At 42.8% G+C, this 27,846-nt stretch overlaps 1 protein-coding gene across 1 annotated transcript in view; it reads right to left on the reverse strand.

The window, feature by feature from the left end:
- Positions 1–6,005: 6,005 nt before the first annotated feature.
- The window catches only part of mtrr (5-methyltetrahydrofolate-homocysteine methyltransferase reductase), a 29,115-nt gene continuing 7,274 nt past the window's right edge, over positions 6,006–27,846 (reverse strand). Inside the window, exons 10-15 of the mRNA XM_030099809.1 lie at positions 22,183–22,225; positions 19,060–19,240; positions 18,256–18,374; positions 13,333–13,425; positions 8,072–8,266; positions 6,006–7,152 (exon numbers count right to left, since the gene is read on the reverse strand). Coding sequence (XP_029955669.1) covers positions 7,008–7,152; positions 8,072–8,266; positions 13,333–13,425; positions 18,256–18,374; positions 19,060–19,240; positions 22,183–22,225 — 776 coding nt within the window. The 3' untranslated portion in view covers positions 6,006–7,007. The remainder of the gene's footprint in view (positions 7,153–8,071; positions 8,267–13,332; positions 13,426–18,255; positions 18,375–19,059; positions 19,241–22,182; positions 22,226–27,846) is intronic.

A 27,846-nucleotide genomic window follows, 5' to 3' on the forward strand; every position in this document is an offset into this window, starting at 1 on the left:
TGCTTTTTTTGTCTCTAACAATTTAGTATTTACCGCTCGTCCCGGAGGGCTGCAGGTGGCAAAGTGAAGCAAGAATCTAACTTGATGTTTCGAGTTTGATAGTCCTCTACCGGAGCAAGTGAATTGATAGTGGAATATAGAATGCAAATAGAGGGAAATGCTAAGAAAACTCATCTAGTCGATCCCTGTAAAGCGTAATAGTTACAGGCTATATTCTGTATTGTTTGCATCAATCTGTTAAACTAAAGCAGAAGTGTGAAAAAAAAAAAAGGCCCAGTTGTGGTTTTACAGTAGCTCTTTTGTGGCAGCTCTGCTTTTTCCCGGGAGCGGTGAAATGTTGACATCAGTGTTTGCCAACGAGCCAGCTGAGGAAATATTTAACTACGCTCTCAAACTCAAACAGCTGTTCCTATATTGTTTGTAACTTTTAACTTTTACATGAGCTGAAGTTTGTTGGAGAACAGGATTGTTTTTCTTTACTCCCCCACAAGTACTTTGTTTTCCCAGTTTTTTTTTTATCTCCATTTTTAATTCCTGTTTATATCTGCGCATATCAAACAACTCAGTTAATGCCTAATATCTCAAATGAGCTCCAAACATAATTCCAGCTCTGATGCTTGATTTACCTTGAGCAGTGATACACTGCCGAGCAAACACTTTACGCCGTAACCTTTGTAAATGCACATCCTACTATGGATTTTTCAATAAAACAGTAATTACGGAGCAAAATCCCAGCTGTCCCATTACATGCACATTTGCTGTCACTTTGCGGGATGATGATTAATCGCACACACATTCGCTCATCTTTAAATGCAACCTTAACGCGTTGTTTCTCCCTCTCTGGGGCTGTATATCACTTCTTCTTCAAGAGTTTGAAGGTGTAAACTTTCCACATGGTTTTTGGACCTTTGATACAAGGACAACCAGCATGTTCTCTTTTTTTTTTTGTTTTGTTTTAAATCAATGTACAAAAGTGTATGTGCGGTGGAGTGACTCTGAGCCCATCTCCACAGGACGCAAATCTGAAAAAAAACTATCAGGTGATGCTGTAACTCACCCTGCTTCACCCCCCGCTGCACTGAAAGCACAGTAATAAATTCAGTGTCAGGGACCTCTCACATTTTCCCCGTCGCAGATCTACCTGTTGTCTTTCACATTTTTATTCTCGCCAGCCTTTATCCTTTCATCCCTCTCTCCTCGGAGGAAAATTGTTTTTTGTGTGCCTCTCTCAATCTTCACGCTTTCTCTACATTTCACCCAATTTCCCGGCTTTAGCAGTCAGTCCCCCCCGCACCCCACCTCCTTCACAATGTCATTCCCCCGTCTGCCTCCCTTTGTTCATCCCTTTCACAGCATGGTGCAGGAGGGAGTGCAGCTGGACATTAATCTGCCACTGATGAGCCACACTCTCCACACAGCCCACGGCTGCTTATCAGGCACTGGGCGAGATTAGGACAGTCGCTGGTGGTGGAGGTTTTGGGACGAGGACGACGGAAAGACTCTGCATGAAAACACTGTCATCAACTTTAAGACGCTTCAATAAAATAAAGAAATATCAGACATAAGGATTCATTTACGTTGTAAATATTAAAAACTGATTATTCACACAAAATAATACTGAAAAACAGCAGGTCCTCGTAAATTTAACCAAAACCAGAACATAAAAACAGCCAAACACCAGGATGGGAAAAACAAGCTGGGCGCACGCATGAAACATTACAGGTAATGTAAGAGACAGCTCGACAGACACACCAGGCCAGACTTCAATACACACACAAGGAGAGGGAAAATGAGACACAGCTGGCAAGATCAGGGATGAGCCAAATCAGCATAGCGGCGGCGCACAAGACCACATAACACACATCAAAGAGGAGGAGCAGAGCAAGACACAGGTGTGACAAAAAGAGATCAGACAGGGACTGACAGAGAAGTGCTGAGACCAAGGGAAGTGAAGTTCAGAGGAAACAAGACACCAGAAGCAGGAAACATGAAGGAGTTGATGAGACATGAGACAATGACGCCGGAACACAGGGAACAAAGTGGGAATGAGACACTAGAGAAATAAACACAGAAACCACAAAAGCATAAAACAAGCCAAAATACCAAAGAGTAGAGCAGTGGCACAAAATCTCAGAATGGAAATATAAAATACAGTATCGTGCAAAACTATGTGAAAATTACAATGACATCCTATCTTTCCCCAAAATGTACGGCTTGCCCCTTCTTTTCTGGTTTAATTTTTTTTCACACCACACTTCCGCTGCTCAAACCATGAAGCAAACTGTAAAAATATTTGAAGAAAACCTTTTTTTTTTTTCACAAATGTCCTCATAATACCAAACACAACACAATGCCGAGACCAAAGCTGAGATACCAGTGATGCTGCCAGGAAAGATAACTTCCTCATTGCAATCAAACTCGCCTCAAAGCCAGGCTGCCAGAGTTTGTAAAAACATGTATAATGTGACAGTTTTTTTAAACATTTTATTGTATTTTGCACCAGAAAGTATAATTAAAATGTCTTTATGTTACGATTGTAGTCATTTTCAGCAATAATTGTTCGATATTGCAAACTTATAAACATTTTTATCACAGATATGTCACAACAGGAAAAAGAAACCAGTAAAGTGTAAATTTAAAGGTTGTTATGACACTATTTAACCAGTCCAGCCCATTTAAGATGAAATTGGGCTGTGTGTGAACTAAAATGTGTTTGACGAATCAGGTGTAGAAACTTTTTGACTGTTTTTTTCGATAAACTAACATCTTAAACCTGAACCAACGATTAGAATTGTTTTTGTTTTTTTTAATTTACTGAGGACTGATTATGATGGAACACAGTCCACACCTTGGCCACTGGCCATAGTTTGGACACCACTGGTTTCCAACTTGTACTGAATATTTATCAGTGCAGAGATACTCTGGAAGTCTTCCTTACAGTTTCCAAAATTATCTTTTTGTTGACTGTGTAAAATATCACCTCAAACTAAACTTGGAGTGACAGTTCACACCCACACTCTTTTTATATTTATCTCCCCATTCACTGCGGAGATTCGCACAGACGAACTGCGAACGCAGCCTGTTTAATTTCCAGCCTAATCTCACGACGCGCGTTTTTTTTTTTTAAGTGCCTTCCGAGATTTGAGACGTATTGATCGCGCCACCAGGTTTATTCAAGTTCAGTATCCCGCTCAACAGACAAAGACAAATGTCAAGTGCTCGCCGTTAATCCTTCCATCTGCCTCTTCCGCCACCTTTCAGCCCTCCTTGGTTGTTCGTGCATCTCTGTTTTTGCTGAACAGCCTCATCTCGGCACTTAACCTCCGATTTGCATAAGTCATTACGGTTGTCGGGACCGAGGAGGCCATAAATTCTGCTAAGTGTTCATCAATCGTCGTAAGTTTAAAAATGCGCAACCAGTTTTTACATTGCTTTGACTAATGGAGACAGAAAGAGCATCCATCGCTGGGACATCATTAATACATCTGATGAGCCAAGCGCTTTCTACCTAATTCATGTGGAAAACACGGCATTTAACTGATATGAAGCTCAGGTCACGTGTAGACAGCCATGATTAGGTTTCTCTTCTGTGCCTTCCTTGATCAGGTGAGTCAAATACAGAGATATTTCCCTAAATCCACTGGGAGTGGAGTTCTTTCTTATTGTACACTTTTCTCTTCCCGCCAGCATCAATTACAGCAAATGTTTGTTCTGCTGAATCGGAAGCAATGGTATCTCTCCTACTCCATCAATAAACAGACACCAGAACAACACCGGTGTCTCGCAGTGAAAACAGGAAACTCAATAGCAACCGCTGCCGCCTTTTTAGAGAAACATAGATTTTCTTCCAGCAGTCCTGACAGATGCTGAAGTTAAAGTGTTTGCGCACAGCTGGGACACTGGAGAGGAGGCCGACTGTGGCTCGCCGAGTGCATCCTTCTATATTTGTGCGCGCAAGTGTGTGTTTGCGGGGCTGTCATCAATGGCACATCAAAGAGCTGACTTGACATTCCTGGGTCATTGACGGCAGGCCGCGAGCGGCTGAGACAGAGCGGAAGTGTCCCTTTTAATGATAAAACACCGTTGAGAAGGAGCTGGAAGAAGTTGAGAGTCGCCTCAGCACTAATGCAGGAAGCAAGGAAGAGGAGGAACTCTCCGAAGCTTTGAAACTAAATCAAAACTTCTGCTTTCCAACAGAAACTACAGTGCTGGGAATCCACCACAGAAACACTGCAAAATATGGATGTATTGAGTTGTCATCTTTTGCTGGAAATCTGGTTTGAAAAATAAAAAAAAAAAAAAATAAGAAAGAGAAAGAAAGAAATTTCCAGCCACTCCAGGCAACTTTCATTTGTAGTTGAAAAAAAAAAAAAAAAAATAAGAAAACAACACTATCCCCCAATTCCCATGCTTTAGCAGCATATGCACACACAAATACGTGCGTACGGCTGCAAAATTGAATCCTCCAAAGTTTGGTCATGAGGGACGAAACTTGGTTTCCACTTGCTGTTTACTCTTGAAACTACCGCTGCTGTTTGAACTGCAGTCATATTGTCTGCAGGCCGGAGCCAAATGAGTTGGACATACTGTCACTTGACTAATTAAGGCGCCACATAGGCAGATCGCGAGGAGGGGGGGAAGTGTGGGAGGTTCCAGTTACTCTTCTCATCAACACCGCTTGTACTTTCGGCACCGAGGAGCCGAATGTTAAGCAGGTCTTTTTTTTTTTTTTTTTTAGAGAATCTCTCAGCTCATTGGCATAAGGTGCATCTCCCCACTTGGCTCACTCAACACTTCCATAACAACAGTCATTATCTTCAGCACACATCTTTCTGCTTCATTTAAGCCATTCTTAACAAGGGGCATCTATCACCGAGGTGCTGCGACTCCGCGGTCGCTCTGACCTCCAACGGGTCTGATTTATTCTGGACCGTCTCCTCAGCTCAGTCTTCCCACTCTGGCTGCAGGACAAAACTGCCACTCCGAGCTTTTTTAATTACGGAGACATAATTTAAAACTTCATCAGTCGGAGGTGGCGGCCGGACAGGGTGACACAAGCAGCCGGTGGCTTTGCGGTCTCCACTTTGGTCATTTTTTTTTTTTAAAAGAGGAGACGGGGGCATGTTAATGGGGTTGGTAAACAAGGGCAGCGCCGCTCGGAGTGTACTTCATGATTTGTAACTTTATCAGTAAAAATGATCCCGGCAGTGCAAAAAACGTTGACCGAACTCCTTTTATTACAATATATGTGCAAGTTTTGGTCATTTCAACAACAAATGGTGGCCTGCTCTGAAATAGAGGCCATGCATCATGTGTGCAGGTGAGTGTGAGATGAGATCGGTGGCAACACAGTGTCATCATTTTGATTTTGGTCCTGTGCGACTGTGGCTCTGCGCAGCGGCGGGACACTGAGAGATGAGGGTGAAGAGGATCAGCCAGCTGTGCCTGGACAAACGCAAGGACGGCTCTACCTTGGAACGCTCTGCATTACACCAATTATTCACAATCAGGAATTGTTTTCGGCGACGGTGAATGTTTTGTTTACGCAGCTCAGAAACGTAGCAAATGCGGTGTCATCTTCTGCTCCGGCGGCGGGGATGTAAACATGTTTTTCTCCCCCCCCCCCCTCCCTACAAGAGGATAAATAAAACGACTGCTGTTAGAAGATTTAATTCTGAGAAGCCTCTCTCTGGGGCTCTGAGCTGCGCTAAGAAGCCCATTGCGCTCGGGCTTCAATTAGCAGAGAACGCCTTCATCTTCTGACCAAAGTCACCTTGAACAATCAAATTATCTCTAAATCTAAATAAAACAATCACCCTCAATCAATCAGAGTCCATTAGCTCTTGAATAATTCCCATTGCCTCTCAAACATTCAGAGGAGGCTTTCCGTCACCCCCCCCACTCCCCCCCCCCACTTCATCCTGTCGCCTCAAATACATGCATGTAAGGTCATGTACAAACAACCCAGAGTGTCCGCAGTAATGAAAAAGACAAGACAATAGCTCGCAGTGAATTGTTCTTTAATTCTCAGTCACACAGAGCACAGTTGGCTCGCCTTTTCCCACAGTTTGGGGAGATTTTAGTTGGTTTTGGAGGACTTAGAAAAGTTGGAGTAGCTCTCCTCTAAACTGGCAGTGTGCTGGGTGTGTGTGTGAGGGCAAACGGGCACAAACAAAGTCGGCTCGAGACGTTTCTTTGGTCCGGGATGTGAAGGAATTATCGGTAAGATTCCCATCTTCTGTGCTCCGTTTTAAATAGACTGTCGGGCTAAAACACAGAAAATTGTTCTTATTTTTGTGGCTCAATCATCTTTAGGATCTCATCCCTGACAAGCCATAATCATGATAATCACGATGCAAACAAACGTAAAGAAATGAGTCAAACCAAGTTCTTTCAATAACTGTTTGTCGGAAACACACCTGATTACAGCAGCAGAGGTGAACTGCGGTGCATTTAGCAGGCGGTGGCTGCTTAATATATTCCGCAACAAAAAAAAAAAAATAACTCATAAAAAAATTATGCCTTTTCCTCCCTGAATGACAATAAACAATTTCCTGCGTGTGAGCCGTTTAAGAAGTACCGATTGCTGAGTTGATTCCATCGAGGCTGGAGCAATATCCCGCTCTCCGTCTGATCAAAATCACTCCATCACCGCCGACGGAAGTAAATGCCTTTTCCCCAGAAAGGACAAACGGAGGAAGCTTGTCTACACTAAAAGCATTTTCACACTGCAGGACCAATCTCCAGCACTACTGCCCCGACCAAGGTCATTTCTGTTCAAACAGTAAAGCCTAAGATGATGTAGTGAACCGATATCCCCGGGTCAGCGTGCTCCATTCCATCTTGGTAGCGTTGGGTGGTGTAAACTACCTCCAGGCTCCAGCCTCCACAATTTTATGGTTCTGGAGGTTACAGCTGAGCATGCTGATTTCATTTTATTCCTTTCTTGAGGTTGGAGAAAAAAGCCCAGCGAGTGCTGCAAGATGTCCTTATCTCGACACCCAGTGTCAACCCCAGATGTCCTGTAAGTAGCGCTTCTCCTCCCGGAGTCCCGCAAGTGTCTTCATGGCGTCGAGCTGGTCCACCTCCAGCTCCGTCTTTATCATCTCCATCAGCGTCTCGTTCACATCTTTAGCCATGTTCTTCGCATCGCTGGAGACGAAAGGCAGATTTGTGTGAGAGGAGCCGATGTGATCAATAGACGGTGATTTTTATTTAAGCGCACACATTCTGTCAGACTCAGAATTTCCCACTAAATGCAGCCCGAGCTGTATCCTTAAAGGACATGGCTGTAATATCTATCTTGCTCTTGCAGCATACTGAGAGAGATTCATCATCCAGCAGAGATACTTTCTTGACTCTGAAAAATACGCCCAGTTCTCATGCTTCAGAAGTAATGTGTTCACTGGTGAGTAACGCAGTCTGACAATGGAAAACATTAGAGAGAGAAAAAGTGACGTGCAGCTCTACTGTGTTGACGTGACGTTGGCGTTCTTGCTAAAACACATCACCAGAAATGATCTAAAACGCTGCATCGGTGGCAGATGAATCAGATAATCCTGCGATATAAAAAAAAAGGTCCTTGTCAGTATTCTGAAATGAAAAAGGAAAAAGTAACGCTTTCCCTTGTCAGCAAGTTCTATTGGTGCAAATTGCTTGTTATTCATGAAAAAAATTACATTTTTACATCATATACTTTTTACATTTTATGTGCTTTGCGTAATTTTTTTCCCGTTCAACATTCACCCACAGTCACAACTTGACAAACATGAGGAACAAGGTGTCCTGCAGCAGATAGTGTGGTGCGTACAGAGCCCTCGTCTCAACGTGGAGTCAGACAGAAGCAACCCAGGAAGCATAAATCGAAGAATCTGTATTGATTTACAAATCAATTCCTGATGAAAGTGAACTGCACGTGTAGCCTGAGGGCTGACGCTGGCACAGGATGAAGAGCAGCCACGGCTGCCACGCCAGGTGGACACTGGCACTGATGTCAAACCGGGTGTAAAAGAGCCAATGCAGCATCACTCAGGATGAATAAATGTTTGGGTAAAATCAGCGTCGGTCTTACCCGCAGACATAGAGATAACCGTTCTGTCTGAGCAGGATGTCGGTGACGTGTCGGCGGTGGAGAAGCAGATTGTGTTGGACGTATCTGGGCTGTGCGGCGGAGGTGACGGACTCCTCATCCTCGCGGGGGTCTCTAGAGAAACACACCTTGAGTTGGCTCAGGGCGCCACTGGACACGAAGCCTTCCAGCTCCTCTCTGAAACAAGAAATCATTCATGTTAAATATATGAAGCTCTCTCCCCTCTGATTTCAAACCGGTCGCCCCGAATGCGCCGGCTTTGACTCCCCCAATACAGGACTGTTACATTTACAGGGCAATTGAACCAGAGAGGGAAACACTCTCCATTCAACAGCTCAGTGATTTAATCTGTCTGTTCTCCGCGAGCAGAAGTATCCTCGAGAAACCTTTGACTCCAGCAAAAGACTCGAGATTTAAATCGAAACTCTGGATCGCAGTATAAATGCAGAATGCCTCCCAGGCCTGCTGCTTCTGTGACAACAATACAAATGTGTGTCAGGTTTGTTTTTAGGGTCGCACGGCCGTGCAGTGGTTAGGACTCTTGTCTCACTGAGAGGATGTCAAAGTGTAACTCCAGGTTACAGTGTGTATGGTCTCTCCGCACAGGGTTTACCCGGCATTGCTGCTCCTCTCACAGTCTGAAGACATGCGTATCAAAGCTGGTGGCTGTCAGCCGCCCATGTTATTGTTGGTGTGTGAAATCTCAGGAAATAAAGTTAAATTTGTAAAGATCACCGTTTTGGAATATCTTTGCTTTGAACCTTCCTGTTTTTGGGAGTGTTGGTGAGTGGATGTGTCAGCCGGCGTTTGGCCCTTCTTGTAATGCTTTGGAAAAATCAAAGATTGGAAAGAGAGTCGCCAGCCTTTTTTTTCAGACCTCAATCATGGCGCTATTTAGAGGTGAAAACATTGGCTGCCACTGAAATTCTCAGTTCAAGTCTGTTTAGAAGCCATTCTGTGAAAACTTCTCTGGCTTCGACCTGAGTCACCGGGAAATTGACGGAGCAGAATGCGGATGGATGTTTGTGCCTAATGATTAGTCAGGAGACCCGGTTGCAGGTGCAGGTTTTTTTGAGAAACCATCTTTATAAGACACCCGTGGTTTTTATTTTTAAAAATGTATATTTGTTCTTGTAAGCGTGAAAATAAAAGTAGAAACTGCAGACCTAAAAATGCCAAGAATTTCAGTTTATGTGGAGGTTGTTTACCGTTTCACATCCAGCCCTCCCTCCAGATATTTAGCAGTAGTTTGAACCACCTCACAAGACATGCAACTCCCCAAACGTTTCCGACGGAAAAAAAAAAAAAGGGAAAAAAAAAAGAACCTGTCAAGCTCAATAAAAACAGAACACTGATGTGCAAAAGGTCTAAGCAAAACTGTGCCAGACAACCAATTTATCTTGTTTAACAAGAGAAGCGCCAAAAAAAAAAAAAAAAAAAAGGATTTCATAAGCGAGGTCGAGTCACTGTTATAAGCACCTTTTTTTACAATCAATCCTCCCAGCGATGCATTTGGATGTAACCTTGCTCCCTATCAGTGTTTGGTTTTGCCAGCTACTCCTTCTTCTGCCTCAGTGTTTTTACAGAGCCTGGGGTGCTATTGGAAGGGAAGGAAGGAGAGGGGAGGTGAGGGACTGTGGTTTACTGTGGCTCAGAGCATCTTGTTTAAAGTTAAGCAGACGGATTGAGTGGAGGCTCCCACAGACATGCACTAATAACAGACCCGGGCTTCAGCATCACGGGTGTAGGTCTCCGCCTCAGGGGTCTGTGTTTTGTAGTAACCCCGACAGTAAAATGGGGCATTGCTTTGATAACACACAGACAATGAGGTGTGAATGCTAAAGACAGCGATAAGCAATATTGTCTCCGTTCTTCTTTAAAATGTCCGCAGTTGTAATCTCGTGCATTGTTTACCATCTAACCTTTGATCGGGAGACATTCAAGATAAGAAATCTTTCCTCCAAGATGGGTAATTACAAATTCTGTTTCAGCACAAGCTCAACGTCATGAATTAAAGAGGAGAAAGTGTGTTTGTCTTGCGCTTGAATATAAATCATTTCAGATTGATAACCGCGTGAGCCGAAACTGGCGGGCAATAAAGGACGCTTGACTTCTCAGAGACACAAAGCAGACCGGGGGTTTAGGAGAGTTATAACCGCAGAGATTATACACATACGTGCTCGTGGCAGGACCCTGGACCCCGGTGTAAACACTGCAGGCCCTTCGGTCATGTGAAATCCCACGCCGTTAAAGAGGTCGAGAGAACCAGAGTGGGAAAGAAAAGCTGTAAGGACAGGTTTGACGTGACAAGCAGGCAGGGGACCTCTCATGAAGATGTTAATTGCTGTGGTTGATTGAGGCTCATTATAAGCCATATTTATTTTTACATTCATCCCACAATGGGCCGGCTGGTTAAGTCTCGTCTTGACATTCTGTGATGTTAATAAAGACGGCAACGTTTATGCTACATTTACACAGAATCAATTTCAGTGCCTACTTTTTAAAATCAAAACCTCTCAAGAATTATGGAATATAAAAAAATGCAGCTCAGTGATATAAGCAGGTTTTGCTCTGGAAGGCAAAGCCTGACATGAGATTCTACTTAATTTAAGAGAAATCCAACAGAAGGGAATGCAAGCAGCCCATTGAGCTGAAGGTATGTTGTTCTCATCCTGCTAACCTATTTAAATTGAGTACAGCGCTTCATGGGTGGCTCATAAAACACAGACTAATCACTTTGGTCAACACAGTAGGGGTATTCATCATAGGAGCCCACACTGTGAACAAACACCGCCTACTACCTGGCTGGAAGTGAGTATTTAAATAAGGGATAGAGGAAACAAAGGCGAACAAACAACATCCTCTGTGATCTATTCTCGTGTGATTAGGGATGCTAATCCATTCGCACTTATTTGATCCTGGAAACGAGCTCGATCAGGGCGTCGGCGCTCGGCACACGTCCACTGCTGATACTCAGAGGAGCTGATCAATTAGTATGTAGACGGGTGAGAATGAAGCCCAAGCAAACTAATCAGAGAGTGGATCAACTCGCAGGTGGACGTCGGTTCCCAATAACTCACCAGACTGAAAAGGGTAGAAAAACTTTTTAGAATTAGATTTAATTAAGCAAAGATTTGATAGGTGTGAAAATTGGATTCAGAATATGTTTAATTATATAAGTGTAATATTGTGTAATTTTAAATTGCAATAAAATTGCAACTAGTCAACACGGCGTATTTTCACATGGGGTGGAAGGCTCGAAAACAAACAGCCTCCAAGCACATACTGATTATCAACCGCCCCCCCCACCACCAATTTAGTGAAAATCTGATTCCATTACCATTTCTTAGATTCTATTCAGGCAGAATATTTATACTACCCCAGCTGTGAACACTGCTGACATTCAAAATTATAATGGAAATCTATTATTATTATTTAGAAGAAAAAATGCCATGGTTGCACATCCAGAAAACATTTAGCCACATTAGCATTCATTAGGAGTCGAGCCTGTGTCCAGCTGACAAAACGAAGCCTTGTACGATCTCTACTTTTAGCTCTGTTTAGTTTCTTCATGCATCTTCAGCAAAACGTGAGGCTGTTCGCTGCTGCATGCTCCGCTGCCTGCTGTTTACCCACTGGACCTGTGCTGCACAGCTTGTGTACAGTGGACGGCTATCTTTTGGCTCACGCTCAGGTGCTGCACAGGAGCGGTGATTAATACTCTCACCTCTGAATGAGACGGATCCCGGTTCCAGTGCAGGCTGGGATTCAGAGCCTTGGATTTTGACAATTCTTCCACTCTTCCTACAGGTTTCCTCTCACAGTTGGAAAACATACATGTGAGAGGCAAACTGGTCAGTGGCAAATTGTTCCACTGTGTGTGTCCTGTGACAGATTAGTGATTTAAGGACACTGATTCTCAACCGGAAGGTGCCCAAAATTCAGGGGGGAGTCGTGAAGCCCTCATGATTTTAAAGGTATAATATTTTTTTTATGTCTTAGCTATAGATGAGTCAGCATTTAAATCCTTTATGTCACAGAGTTACTGAGTTTAACTGTCATATTAAAAGTTGATTATTTTAAAAAAGACAAAAAGTGCATTTAAAAGTTTTAAAATATCTAGAGGATAGGGGTGTGTTAAACGTGAACACAGTGTCTGCGGTATACATAAAGGAAAGCAGCAGGAGAGGAAATGTGCAAGCGTGAGGCTGAAGAGAAGCGATGAATCCATCAAAAAGAAAAAGAGAGTGTACCGAGAAACTTAGATGGAATTGGCCCCATCGGAACAATGGACACAATTAGAGCTCAACGCCTCCTTTGAGGTGAAAAACTGTTGGATAAAAGTTTGAAGCTATGCAAGCTGAAGGGGTATCAAAATCTAAAAGAGTTTAACCTCAGAAAAAAGGTACTCACCCTCAAAAACTACGATAAAGAAACTGTATTTCACAGATGGTATGTTTATGACGATTCTTGAGTTTTTAAGTCATTGCAGAAGGTGTAGCAGGGGAGGGGTCACCACTGTTTCTGCGCCCGTCAACATCAAACATTGTGGTCCATGAGCCAAAACAAGGCACTAACAAAAAGTTAATCCATATTTGTGACATTTGCAGTATCACAACGTGCGAATCAGAAAAAGCTGCGAGGGGCTGACGACCCGTCCCGGATGCACCCTGCCTTTGCCCGTAAGTTAGCCGGGATTGGCTCCGGCACCCCGCGACCCTGAACAGGATAACCGGTAGAGAAGACGAGTGAATGAATGAATCAGAAAAAGGAGATTTTCTTGAATATATTGATAGCACCGGTAGGTTATAAGACCCAAGCTTCATAACACAGTCACAGCATTTCTATGCTTTCCATATCTTGCCTTGAGACACGTGGATGCTAACATAACAAGATGATGGTATTACTAACAAGAGAGGAGTGTAAGGCCTTGGTTGCACATATCCAATTCTTTGCCATACATCTTACAAAATATCCTTGAGCAGAGTTGTTAATATGCAATCTTCACAATGCTCATATATGGGATTGAAGTAAGGACACCCACACGGTGCGTGCAGACGGAGATGTTCATTATGCGGGTCACATTTTTCAATACGTAGAAAGTGCAGTGGCAAGGTGAAGAGGGATTCGGGTACAGAGAGCAGTACATCTGATTCATCAGAGGTGAGGAAAGCTGCTTGCAATAGTGCGTACCGCATGGCGTCTGAATAACTCGGGCTGAAAAGGGAAAACTTGCCGCTTACCTGAAAAGGTAGTCTCCGTCTTTGTGGCGACAACCAAAGAACAGCCAAGTCTCGCCGAACGCAGCCTTGGGGTTGTTCTGTCTCTCGTTCTCCCTGAAAGTCAAACGGCGGATGTGAGCGGTCAATCAATACAAGCAGACAACAGAACAGATGGAGGAGAGGGAGTCCTTCCTCCCAGCAGAGGTTAAAGGAGAGAAGTGACACGATTAAGCACCGTTTGCAGAGACGGTACACGGAGCGCCGCGATTGCCTAATGCAGGGACGCGACTACGCGTGTAGAAGCAATGACATTATAGGTATTATTAGATTTCACCCTAACAGAAGGATAGGTTGCCTCACTATAAAAAGGAGCTTGGAATGAAAGCAGGAGTTGGTGTGTGTGTGTGTGTGTGTGTGTGTGTGTGTGTGTGTGTATACGTTCCTGTGCGGCCAACTGATATTCAGCACATACAAAACACGAAAAAGAAACACAAAACAAAAAAACCTGCTACTCTTGTGGCTTTGGAGTTTGGCAATCCTCCCAGAATCCTTTGCAAGCACCAGCAACGCAGAGGCACAAAGCATGTCTGAGGGTGCCGTGGCTATCTGTGCCACACACCTGCTGCAAAGGTGACAGCTCTCTCCCAGATAACAACAGTTGACCCCCAACCTTTCACGATGCCATCAGTCAGCTGACTGTCTAAAGAGCCCGGCAAGATCTGCCGCCTCTCTCGCCGGGGGGGGGGGGGGGGGGGGGGGGGGGGGTGGCGACTGCGTGGCTGTGGGAGTTTGAAGTGACCAACCATGACGACGGGTTGAGGAACACCACAGAGAGGAAGAGAAACGGGGCCCTTTGTGCTGCGCCGCTGCGCTCTGGAAATACGGTGCTGCTTCCCTTAACTTTGATATTCATTACCAGACTGAATCCTGCTGTGTTTTCCAGCTTCCGCAAAATTACAACAGCACCTAACTATTCAGCTTAATGACTTGTATAGTTTCTAAAATTACTTTCTAATATATTGACGTCTGAAAGTGATTTGTCGAATAACTTAAAAGTCAAAGTGACAAAAACAAAGTACTTAATGTCTGGTTTAAAACCAGATAAGATTAATTCTATTCTAAAAAGGGTGGAAGTACTTTTCCAACTTTAATGAGTCCTTTTTCTATCTACATGATAGAGAACTGCAACTTTCCACTTGTTGAAATACAACAGGCCTCCCAATCACCTGAGGTCCACAATAAAACACAGACTTGATGAATAAGAATTCAGTCTGTCCAAAGAATTCCAGGCGTCCAACTAAAAAAACAATGGCAAAAATAATTGTTTAAAATAAAGAAGTATTTTGTCAGCAGTTCTAAATTTCAGCCAAAGCCTCTTTGGAGGTCACAATATGTAAACAGGATTGTTTGTTGCATGGCCACAGCTCATACGATTCAGGTTAACAAGGCAGTGTTTAGCCAGTTTGATGAAAGGTGCGCGGGGAAATCTTTGACAAGAAGGCAAAGATGAAACAGGTGACATCCATCAAACGTAAGCAAACATGTCAGACAATCCCGAAATAAATGAGTCTTCAACAGACCATGTCGTCTTTAAATCTCAACAATGCTGCTCATGTTGATGCTAATTTGCTCAATATTCCAATGTGCTGCAAAAAAATTTAATTAAGTCACAAGAGATTCAGGGACGGGACTGTGTTTTCTCCCTTCAAAGGGAATTGTAACCAGAAAAAAATGTGTAAATCACTGGTTTGAGCACATTTTTCAAGGGATCACTTTGAAGATGAGTTGGTTTCCCTTCACATATCTGTTTTTTGTCCATGTTTAATGAGTACTTTCAGGTTCTGAATGGTTGGCTGGGCAAAACAAGCAATGCGAAAATATCCCCTTGGAGATTTCATAGAAATGACGACAAAATGATTTACCTTAATTCAACATTTGCGATTCTTCTTAAAATAAGAACCCGTTTTAACCATCATCTGTTGTACCTTTATGCAAATTAGCTCTGAGGTCAAACGAATCGGGAAGCGTGTCGTCTTGTATGGCAAGATCTGCTCATGTTATTCAAACGCCAAGTTGACTATTCAACAAACATGATTCGGTTTTCTGTGAATGAGGGCCAGTAACAGAGATTGGGAGATGACTTGATCTGACCGCCTTGATCCCGTCCATTAGCATCCTGGATGAGAATCTTGTGATCTGCAAACAGCCTCAAGTAAACTCATTTTAGTGGGCTCGCCTCTCTCCTCTCACCGCCTGCCCTAAAGGGATCAATACCAATATGAAAAACCTGGATTCCATTCTGAGTAGACCACACCGGCGCCTTTCCCTGAATACAAATTACATCACATCGCATCCCCACACTATAACTGCCTGCAATACAATCCCAGGGGGGAAGGCAGCATCCACGGAGCACTCCATTTGGGGTCGAAATCAGAAGCGGTTCCCTTTCAGCTGCATTCACATGAACAGCATGGGGGGAGGAAACTGCAAGAGGCGCCGAGGTTAAGACTTGGTAAACACCACAATTATCTCCTATCTTTCATTTTCATCTTTGCAACTCCATGATGGCAGCGCTGAGAGGCTTTTTTACATTTCCAAATACAAACACGACAACTAAAATCCGAACTGCAACAACAGCTCGAGGCTTAATCACTGAAATTACATTGCAGAATTACACCCATATACATTCAACACGCTGAATTCAGAATGTTTTCATAACATAGAAGCAAGACGAAGTAGCCTAATTGAAGTCAGCTGTCTGGTTAGACTGATAAACAGAAGCAATGTATTTGTTAACACAAATACACAAACTTTAATAGAAATTGTCACACCGACTGTGCCAAGTCTGCCTACTGGCGTACCTAAGCATTAAACTGAGCAAACTGATTTTATTTCCAAAAAGGAAAGCTTGTTAAAGCAGCTAAGGAGATTAAGGCTAACCACTCAGTTAGAATGCAATGTTTGCTTAACTGTCACTGCTCACGGCTAAACAAAAAAGACACAGGGAATCACATCCTCCACCAAAAAAATCCTTCCGCGCAGACCCCAACAATCGATGCCAGGCTTCTAGAGGGCCTTATTAAAATCTCCTGCTGCCACCAAGCGAGCCTCTGACCTTTAGAGAGTCGTCTCCCACTTGTTACCAGCGCTACAATCTTGTACAAAGTACTTTTGAAAACAGCCATCGATTAACAGTAGGGGTGGAAGAAGGGAGAGGTGGCAAGATCACAGTGTCCCCCGTGTTGTTTTGTTGCTAACAGGACCTTTTTGGGGCCTCGGGGCAGATGCGGCGTCCCATTGACAAACGGGTGGATTGTTATCTCCCATCACAGCGCGGCGTCAGACCGAGAAGCTTTGTTTGGAATCTGGAGTCAGATCCTTCACTACGCCACGCACCATGACAGGTTTTTACAATCCTGCAGCCCAATACGCAGCTGGCAGGGGAGGGAAACGGCGAACACAGAGAGGAGGGAATCAGAGAAAGCAGTTCAGCTGATGAATTGATTCACGCAAGCTTAAATTGGAACAAAGACGAACCCCTTGAAGTAAAGACAAACAAATAATAAAGTACGTTTTAAAACATCAAAAAGAAAAAAGAAAAAAAAAGTTTCAAGGAGCCATCTGACGAGGCGCTGTGGTTATTGGAATATAAAAACTATGGCTTTTAAATTGAACAAGGTCTGTGTGTTGTTTTAATAAAACACCTCCATGTGTATTTTTTAATCTCCGCTTCTACAGAGCAACATTTGGGCTCAGCTGTAAGGATGAAAAATAGATCTGTTCCCAACACAGCATCAAAATAGAGTCCTGCCTCTGGATGGACCTGAACGGATGTCTGAGGGCGAGTGGTGTGACCAGCTCAGTCCAAAAACATTTACTAACTCCAGTGTCCGTCAATCCCTGAAGGCAGAAAATACCACCGCGCTCCAGATGACCACTCGTCTTACTCCAAACTGCTCCAGACAATCCACCGCCGCCGCTGCTTCAGCCATTGTCGTGTCACCTCTCAGAGCAATCAACCACGGATGCCACCCGCCACAACAGAGCAGACATCCGGGGGATTTAGAGACAATTGGACTTGACTGGGGCACAACCTCATTTATACAAAGCCACCCAAGAGTTAGACATGTCAGTCTGACTAAAAAGGCTTACTCCGCTTTCTGACAAGTCATTGTGGCTCTGAGCCTGGTCAAACACACGACCACGAGCCCGGGTGGAGACGCCTCGCTCACTTTAAATCCTTTTGGCAGGTCATCTCCCTGCGATCGAGATTTCGCTGTCACTTCAGAACGTCGGAAAAATTAAACCCAACTGCCTCTGCATGATATCGCTCCTCATAGCGCAGACTCGCGGCGATTCCTTAACTACAAACTACTTAGTTAGCAGTCAATAACCCCACACCACCTCCTCAGCAATTACAAGCAATGATTTACGCCAACGACATGACCACCACCTACTGGACTTTTTACTTTCAAATCAATAACGCTCCGTGAGCTGCCATGACTCCTGGCTCTTTATTACAGAAGTCATAAAAATGTGAGTGTCGAAGAAGGTCTAATTTATTCCTGCTGAGATGAGGAGAGCATCTGAAATAATCCCTGATGTGATCATAGCCCTCGCCGCCAGATTTATTACTCTTTACGCGATCTACATGGCATCGACTTTCGCCAGCTTTGAGAAAGGTCTCTTTAATTGTCTCCGCAGATTACTTGAAGGAATTTAAAGCTGGTGCTCCAAATATCACTTCAGAATTGTGAATATTTACTACGGGGTGCAAAGTTTTATGGAGAACAATCTGTTGTAGCAATCAGCGCAGAACGTGACATGAGACCGAGTCAATCCACTGTCCTGACTGAGATACACAACTGATCTTGTCAACTTAGATTTTGAGAAAAACAAAAAAAAAAAAGCCTGTGTCTCTAAATGTAACTTAAGTTGCCTTACCTTTGTTGGAGAAAGCCGATGAATGGAGCCACTCCAGTGCCCGGTCCAACCATTATAAAAGGCACAGATGGGTCAGAGGGGGGCCGGAACGAGCTGCTGGGCCTCAAGCGGACATGGATCTAGGGTCAAAGGCCAATTAAAACAATCTTGAAACAAAAAAAATGGAGTAATCACACTGCTTGTTGTGGGCCTGCCAATCTATTAATTGATTGACTTGGACTGAGACATACTAATGAGAAAATCCATGAGCTTCAACGGGAATCTATAGTGTGCGGTAGAGGGGATTTGCTTGCTGTGGCCGAAGCTAAATCTTTAATTAACCACACTCAGTTTGGTCCAAAGCTGGTTTGTTCTTTTTTTTTTTTTTTTTAATGTCTGAAACATTAAAGCTGAGCATCCACAGCCACATAAAACACGTACTGGAAGCAGGTAGAATCCTGACTGGCAGACACGGCGTGATTTTATAGCACTGTGCTTCACTCTTCAACTTAAGAACCTCTTGAACTGTAATTTTTCAAGGAGAACGGGCACTCCCACTCTCTTGTCTACTCGTTGGAAATTAAAAAAAAATGAAACAAAGACAATGTAGGAAAAGAGAAGGAATGTGCAGCATGATTTGAGGCCAGAAGGGATGCATCAATCCCCCCCCCCCCCCCCTCAGTCAGGAGTATTGGGTTACATCCACTACAGAACTGGAACACTTGTACTCTCAAATACCAGCTCTGAAAAATGCATCAAACAGGACCAAGACCACAAATGTTCGCTATCCACTCGCCGTTTTCTTTTTCTCGTACTACTCATTACCTTCGGCAGAGCGGGGCAGCCAGAGGATTCCGCCTTCCCGGGGAAAACCAGGCCGGGATTGATGAGGTCAAAGAGCCAGCCAGTACACAGGCCTCGCCTCCCCGCAGGCCGCCCCGAGCACGCTGGGAAGTTCACCACGCTGAAGACGAAACGCAGCTTTCCCGGGTGTCTGAGGCAGGAGCTGCAAAGTTTAGACCACAGAGAGTTTCAGATGGGGAAAGAAAAACATAAGACATGGGGGACATCAGTATGTCCCAGTGTGAGTGAATGAAAGGCACATATGTAGAAATAAGCAGGGATGAAATGGAAAGCGAGTGAAATACAGACAACATGGGGGCAAAAGGAAACGCAAAAAAGAAGCCATGAGTATTGTGAAGGAAAATAAATCCTCAAGAACTACATGGCTACAAAAAAGACCTATTTTACAGACGTTATAGATTTGCTTTAATTGACTAAAACAAAAGACACGTGTATTTGCTGAAAGGCAAATTGTATACTTGAACTTGATGTTGAAATCTGAGGTTTTGTGGTTCCAAAGCTTATTTGTCCCACAATCTCTACTACAATTGCTCAATTACTCTGATATAAAGCCACCTGTTATACCCTTTTTAAATGAAATACAATGGCACACCCACACTTCAGTCTCAGTTGCTCTCATATGCAGCACTTGCTACAGTTCAGCGATCGTCAGGTTCTAATATTAAAACATTCTGATTTGCAGTATGACTTTAACCAGAGCAGGGTCAAGGATCCTTGTTGAAGCTGTGCAAATTTCTAAGTCTTTATTTCTTCTTAAATTCACTAAAATGTGACACGCTGATTTGTTTTTCTGCTCCATACTAAAAATCTTGGGGAAAAAAAAAAGTCTTGATGATATCTTGTTTCTAAATGGCGTGACAGCCTGAGCAGAGTTTTACATACATTGAGCATTTCAGTAATTTCACATGATTGTTCATTCACCCACTCACACACGCTGAATGAAGCACACACAAAGGAGGCATTGTGAGCAGCTCAAGGTTCGGTGTCTTGCCCAAGGGCACGTCGTCAGGGCAAGTTGTGGGAAATCAAACCACAAACATAGGGATTGGAAGACATCTGAGTCACACATGCCCCTAATAACAAGTCATCAGGTTTTTACGTTCATGTCTTTTTAGTAAAACATGAACTTTCCTTTCAAAAGAAAAAAAATTAATTGGATTTAAATAATTAAACCTGACTTTACATAACACACCAACACTTTGAATCAACCCCCATTGTGTCAGTTAAGAACAAAAAAAAAAAAAGAAAAAAAGAAAAAAAGAGGGAGCGGTGTGTTCTTGGGTTTGTACACCGTGCTCTTAGCTTTTCAATCCGTGCCTACACGATTGACATTCATGCACTCCATTTTGGAATCCGTGGGCACGGAAATGCAAGAGACTTAATGTACTTGTATAATAAATCTTGTACTGGAGGGTACAAATCGCACGAACCCACATGAAGCGAGTCACTCGTTCAGCCTCATATCTTTATCCCGCTGTCTTACTAATTATTTCTAATAAAGGCTCAGATGCTTCGGTGCCCAAAAAAAAAGGCAACTTCTGAGGATTATAGGTTTTCTAAGACACATTAACAGCTTTAATAGGAGAATAAAAAAGGCGAAAATGTATTTTTAGTCAGTGTTATGATCTGGTGTGTTTATTGGAGTCTTTCCACAATCCTTCTACATACATGACGGCAACCTTAAAAGCAACTCCCAACAACCCCCCCATGGATTTAAAGTTTCTGTCGTCGTTGCTCCCCCCCCCCCCCCCCCCTCCAGCCTGAAGTGCTCACACACTCACTCATCCTTCACTCTCCAGTTCCTGTGGGCCACTGGAGACCTCTATTGACCACAGCATCAATAATGCAGGTCTCTAATGTCTCTGCACCATCTGATAAACTACAGGCACCCTCTCTGCTGTCCGCCCCTCGTCTCTCTGCGCGCACACACACACACACACACACACACGCAGATAAGTGAGAGACTAATGAGAGGAGCAGAGAAGTTTTGACACTGCGTTAGATGTTGCTGTTCCACATGAGCTTTAAAGTCAACCTAATGGGCACTAGCTTAAAAAGGAAGAGGGAATCAATGAGCAGCTAAGTGAGGCAAAAGGAAGGAACACAAGGCCTATTTAAAACTAGGCACAACCAGCTAAAGGCTATACAATATTTACAGTCCATTCATTAGTGCCGTTTCCTGCTGCGCTGAGCTTATGAAGAAAAGACATCTACAAGTGCCCGTTTAAACAAAAGCAAAAACGAAATAAACATGGTTCTCAGAGGGAGTGAGGAGTGAGAAACTAAAGCTGCTGTGAGGTCTGCATAATACACTTTATTTTATTAGCAGTAGTTCTAAATGCCTCTAACAACCTGAACAGATATGAAAATGTCAGACTTTATAAACTTAACAGAGCTTCTATTTGATCCTGTTAATTCCTGAAATCCCTCTTTAACTCTGTTAAATGTCAGATAATTTTGAACACTCGTGTCTGAGAAGGATGATGGCAAAATAACAGATCTCCAGAGGATGGCTTGGGATTATCCCACTGCCAATAGTGTGAGATCAATATATATTTTATCATGCAAATTCAATGTCTAGTCGTCCCAACTATTATAAAGAAATTCATTGGGTTTAACAGTATGTTCGAATACACAGAAATAAATCCAGCACCTTTCCTTCAGGTTGGAATTAAGACTAAATAAAGTGAAGAAAGGTCATACTTTAACTGCAGTAGAAAAATGACAGTCACAGTCCTGTTGCCTTAGTTTAACATAAAAAAAAAAAACTCCATTCATTTTCAGATCCAAACACTTGTCAATTACATTCATCTTTTCAGACATATGCACAGTTAACACATTTCAAGTTTCAGAACTCAATTTGTGAAATCGCTTAATTTTCACCTATTGTGCAGCTCAGAAAACAACGAAAAAAATTGGAAAGAATTGAGTCTCCCGACATGCGAACAGAAAAAAAAAAAAAAAAAAAAGACATCCATATTCATGAAAACTTGTTATTCCAGTTAAATGATGGTGTCAGTGCACTCGTGCACAGAGTTTAGAGCAGTACAAAATCTTCACTCATATTTTTTGCTGTCGCCTTACCTGGCTGCTGAATAAGGCCGGGGCTGCAGTCTCGGCAAGTGCTCTGAAAGGCAAGCACAGCTGTCAATCATCATGCTGCTGTCTTGCTGAGATTTGGTGGCACAGACGCCCACGCCAGAGAGGAGACGCACGACATCTGAAAGTCATCTGGGTCCTATGAGACGTCCTTACCTACCAATCTATCCTTAGTAACTCCCACCCAGGTTACAGTCTTGTTTCTAGGACACACTTCTATATTTATGAAATTACAAACTCAGGGTTATGGATTCCCAAGTGTCCAGATGTGGAGCCAGTAGGAAACAGATTGCTTAAGCAGACCTTATTTCAATGCCAGCCCTGAAGGTGCCCTCTTTTGGGGAATATGTCGAGCACGTTGTATGCATGAGGTGTCGAAGAAATCAGGAAAACTTCGGAAAGTTGGAAATGGCCCTGCCACCCTGCAGCCTGGGACTGCATGTTCACAGTGCAGGTCTCAATTCTAAATTTCGATTTCGACATCTGACTTTGCCTTGAAAACGATCTGATATGTAGCTGGATGTGATTGAGAAAAGAAAACGGTATTTGAGTAGTTCAGAACATGATTACAAAAAATAAATAAAATCAGATATTGCTCACACATGGACAAAAAAAAAAAAAGTTGTGTTTGTGTCACATTCCCTGCAGTGTGATTATGACCATACTGACAGATGAGGCTGGAAAAGAAAAGCTGCACCATATGTACCAGCTGAGGACTCACAATAACACATTTTTTCGCTATATGACTCAAACAGATGGAGAAAATCTGCACTCTGCTTTCTTTCTGTGTGTCTCTGATAACTAAACAGCTCAGGGTGTCGGAGATAAAAATGAACGTCAAAGTGCGAACCTGTTGGTCTCTGATTTTTTTCCCATTTTGTTCAGTAATGGTGATGCAGGAGCAACAAAAAAGCACTGCTTTAACAGCATTTTCGGAATCTGGACAGCACTGGATTTACCTAAAACACCATCAGCTTCATTTTTGACCACCTGCTAGTTCATCGTGGCTCACACGCATGGAAAAAAAAAACTTCTTCTGGTATTCCATTAAAGATTAATCTTGCTCCAACCCACTGTGTGTCCTGTATGCTCCTGCCTCACACTGATCACCTGCACGTCTTCCATTAGTGCATCCATGAACCTCCTCGCTGACCTTTCACCTAGCAGCTCCATCCTCGGCATCCTTTTAACTCCAGCAGCTCTCATCTTTCCTACATATTGCATGTGGGAAAACAACCTCTCCACCTAAACTTTGCCGCCGCAGCTTCAAACATGAGCAGCATGAGGCGAGACGTGATTGTGAGAGTGTACGCTTGTCTGATTGTGCCAGATATGTGAGGAGCGTGCACTTTGTTTGTGAGTAGCACGACTGAACATGTAAAATTAGTGAAACAATCGGACTACAAATAAGTGTGACACTGAATTCACACTAAAAAATGTTTTTATATTCATACAGAACTTTTGCATATTTATATATATTTTCCCTGGTGTGTCATATGAGTGCACTTGCAAATACTTTTTCTAATAAAAATACTAATTTTATGGGTCACATCAAATATTTCTATATCAGAATAGTAATTTACTTGAATGTTTCATTTTGGATGACTGTGTGCCTCCCATTCCTTTATCTTACCTGTAAAATCAGTTTTTAACTATAACCAGATGTCAATATCTCCAGATTATTTACAGTAATGCCATGGCCTCTTATAACAAACATGAAGATTTAGTTTCAACAGAGATATGGCTTTAATACAGGCCAATACAAAGAAAATCTACGGGGATCATAATTGGCTCAGTCTAAGCACATCACCGTATCGCCTCACAGCTTAGCTCAGATTTCCACTTTCACCCTGATCAGCAGAAATCTTACCATAATCTCTGATATTTATCCCAATCATTCCTCGCTGTAGCTCCTTTGCAATTAAAATAGTCCAAGTGAGCATATCGGCACATAGAAGTAATACTGCCTACATTTTATAACAAAGGAGAAAATGTTATCCACTGTAACGTCAGGACACTGAGTGCCTTTACATATTAGGACCGTTTAGGATTTTAATTACCACTTCTAAGGTGAGGGAGAGGCTCAATGAATGTTTGATTCCTTCTGACCCCAAATGTAGCCTTTGCTTCTCTGGCAGGTCCACAGTAATGATTCCAAGACCTAAATTAAAAACCAATAGTGACCGGGCCTTTGCTATCAAGGCCAAGTTGACATGGAATGACCTTCTGGAGGGAGTCAAGGGAGCCTCGTTCGTCTCTCCCTGTGTGTCTCTCTCTCTCTTTTTTTTTTTAAATGACTCTTTGAAAGTGAACTTGCTGTCAACTCAAATAATAATACTGATAAAAAGTAATGATGACGACCTGTGGCCAGCTCTAACTACATACTATACCTACAATACCACAGATTCAAACCCATAGGTCAAGTCTTGAAAAGATGGGACCTAAACATTTTCAAGAAGTCTTGCTTTGGAAAAATTGCAACACGGAAAGATTGCATGTAGAATATATATATAAAATCATAGTAAAATAACTGTATATTACCCATAAACAAAAAAAGTGCAGTGCTCATGTTATAAGTTAGTATATGTTTCTCACAAGTTTAAGTGCAACTGTTTTTACAGCTTTTTCCATATTCTTTAGTTTCTCTATGCATTACTTGCATGTCAGAGATGACATACATATATTCTTGATGACCTTTGTTGATTTCAGGATTTCCATTTAACAACCAGCTGAACTCATTAGGAAACTATGCTCATTTTCAAATAAATATATAAGACTGATTGTCTTATAATCCTCTGCAGGACGGTTCTAATCCTCTGAATTCCATGGAAATAACAACTAACAATGGTGGCGGAGCATGAAAGTACAAATATTCATACTTGCAGGTTCAAAATGTTCCGAAAATCTACAATGTGAGCAAAGATTAGAAGGTGGCCTTGCTTTCCTGTGATCAATAAGCTTTTACAGAAGGTGCAACTCACAGTGAATCATTTGTAAATAAGTCTTCAAAAGCAATTAGGGCTTTGCAGCAAACGATTGGATGGAAAAAAAGAAAAAAAATTCATGTTTTCAAAGTGCACCAAAAAGGAAAGGAAGTGCTACGCGAGGCGCTGAATCTTCTCGGGCAGATAATCACACACAACATGTCTGGTGAGATTTTCCATCAGTGGAGACACACCTCTCCATCTGCAGGTGTATCATGTATGGCAACGTTATCCTCAGCGGCTGCACAGCACTCCGCTTGTTTCCTTTCTACCAGAGAGTGACAGCACATGTCTGAAGCAGAGGACAATCAATCCATCATCTCACATCACTGCACCATGATGATACTGCTGCTAGATACAAAGGATATATCACTTTTAAAGCTTTTTTTTTTTTTTCCCCCTCCCTTTTCCTGCTGCGGTGAGTTTGAGGACACGTCTTTAAAATGTGAATTTCACAAAAAGCTTTCCGTTGCACAAAGGGGAACGTTTTTTAGATTTCCACTATGTTTTCAGAAATGATCATATTCAGGGGTATCATCGATCATACTGCAAAACAATATAATCTATTCCATCTCTAAACTCTCTTTCCACTGCAATTTATATGCAGAGGTACCATTTTTAGAGGGGGGGAAAAATAAGATAGCAATATAGTTGGACATAAAACTATATACTTCTTGTGATTTATGGATAGTTTTTTTGTCTTCATGTGCAATTAGTGTGGTAGTTAGCATGAAAGCATTCGGAGATAATTCTCTGTGGGAAAGCTTTACATTTTTTTTTTAAATAGCCTCTTTGTCTGAGAAGAGGACCTGCATGCTTGTTGTATTTCCTAAATCGATTCAGTATTTTCCATGTCATTTTTGTTTAGCTTTATTGTGGAACGGTAGTAAATAGCAATCTCATCTTACAATTTCATTAAATATTTCTATTAGTTATTCCACATCTTGTGTACAGTAATTCCACCTTCTGAACGGGTAAGATGGGTTTGAAAACACCTAAAAAAAACTTCACAAAGGCACTCCGTGAGTTGGCGTCCAGTCGGGAGCCTTTCTGTGTGAAGTTGGCGTGTCCTCGCTGTGTGTCCCTGCTCCCCGTCACGTTCAAAAACATGTCTTTGAGGCAAACGTGTGAACATGTATGTGGCTGTTTTTCTGTGTGTTTACTCAACGATGCGCTGGAAACCCGTCCAGGGCGTACCCTGCATTTTCCCCATCATCTCCTTGAAATCCCGAACTGGGTGAAGCAGCACGGAAGAAGATGGATGTTGGATAAACGTTCTTTGTTTTTTGGCTCCTCCCTTTAGTGTCAGCCACAGCAGATCACCCACCTCCATTACAAACTATCCCCTGCCTCTTCCGCGGATACATGAGCCACCTGCATGTCCTCCTTCACCACATCGATGAATCTTCCTCCTGTTCTCCGCCTGCCTCCCAGCTTCACCTCCACCATATGCACTCTCTCTCCTCAGCACATGTACAAATGATCTCACCCTGGCTTCTCCACCTTTATCTTTAAAATAAATGTCAAAATGTATTACATGCGGTGTTTTCTTTTTGACCGAGAAAAATTCATTTTAAATTTTTATGCTTTTCCTTCAGACAGAATGAGCTCGGGCCTCACGGGGTACGGAGAAATCCCTTTTACTTTCGCTTGATTTACTTCTTTCTACAAGTCACAGTCAAGCTTATAATAATAATAATAATAACAATAATAAAACTGCAACATGGTACAGGGTTTATTAGGCCCACTAGAACAGTAAATTGAAAAAGATGTTAATGGACAGCATTTCGTTCCCTGGAGCTAGGAGTCCAAAGTTTTCATCTGACACTCGATATGAAACAATGCATCATGTAACAGGAGCGCTGACTCAATCAGCTATCATTCTCAATCCACGCCAAGCATTTATTTTATTACTCAGCCCGCACTTGGCCAAAGGCATGTGGGTCCAAGCACATCTCGCCTCATTATTTACAGTTTGTGTTTAACAACCTAAACTGTTATCAGCAAACACCTCCCCTTCAGCTGGGGTAATGAACCAAGAACTGCGCAAAAAAAACAAAAAAAAAAAAAAAATTGCAGCATTGTACTTTCGACGGCGACTCACTGAGTCGGAGCTCGCCATTAACCTGCGATCTACACTGACCCTGCACATTTCTGTCCTTGCAAAACTTGGTGGCTCACCAGCGGGCCAAACAACAGCTGCTACCCTAAAGGGCCCTCCGACGGCGCATTTTTCACGAGGGCACGATTGTCCGGGTTGTCAATTTCTGCATCAGTTCACCAATGAGGGAAAAAAGAAAAAAAAAAAAAAAGATGCTGTGGTTGGCAAGTAGGCCTTAAAATAACTGACATTGGGGTAGGCCAGGAGCTGTGACACAGCTGTTTTAGAGGACAAGTCCACTTGTACGTAAAGCCGAAGCCAACTAATTTCACTGTCTGGTAAGTTTCAGTCAAAGCTTATTAGATCGAAAGTGAACGAACGGCCAGTGAGTCTAATGAGGTGAGAGAAAATGTTAGTTTTCAAGTTGGCTCCGAGGGTCAAAAAAAACAAAGGGGCTTGAAAACAGATAGCAGCAAAAAACTGATCAATATCATCATTCACAGGGAGCGAAGGCTCGAATGAACCTCAAAGTAAGAGCTTGACCTACAACTACAATGGTGCCGT

The sequence above is a fragment of the Salarias fasciatus genome, chromosome 9 (genome assembly GCF_902148845.1).
Source record: "Salarias fasciatus chromosome 9, fSalaFa1.1, whole genome shotgun sequence".
NCBI lineage: Eukaryota > Metazoa > Chordata > Actinopteri > Blenniiformes > Blenniidae > Salarias > Salarias fasciatus.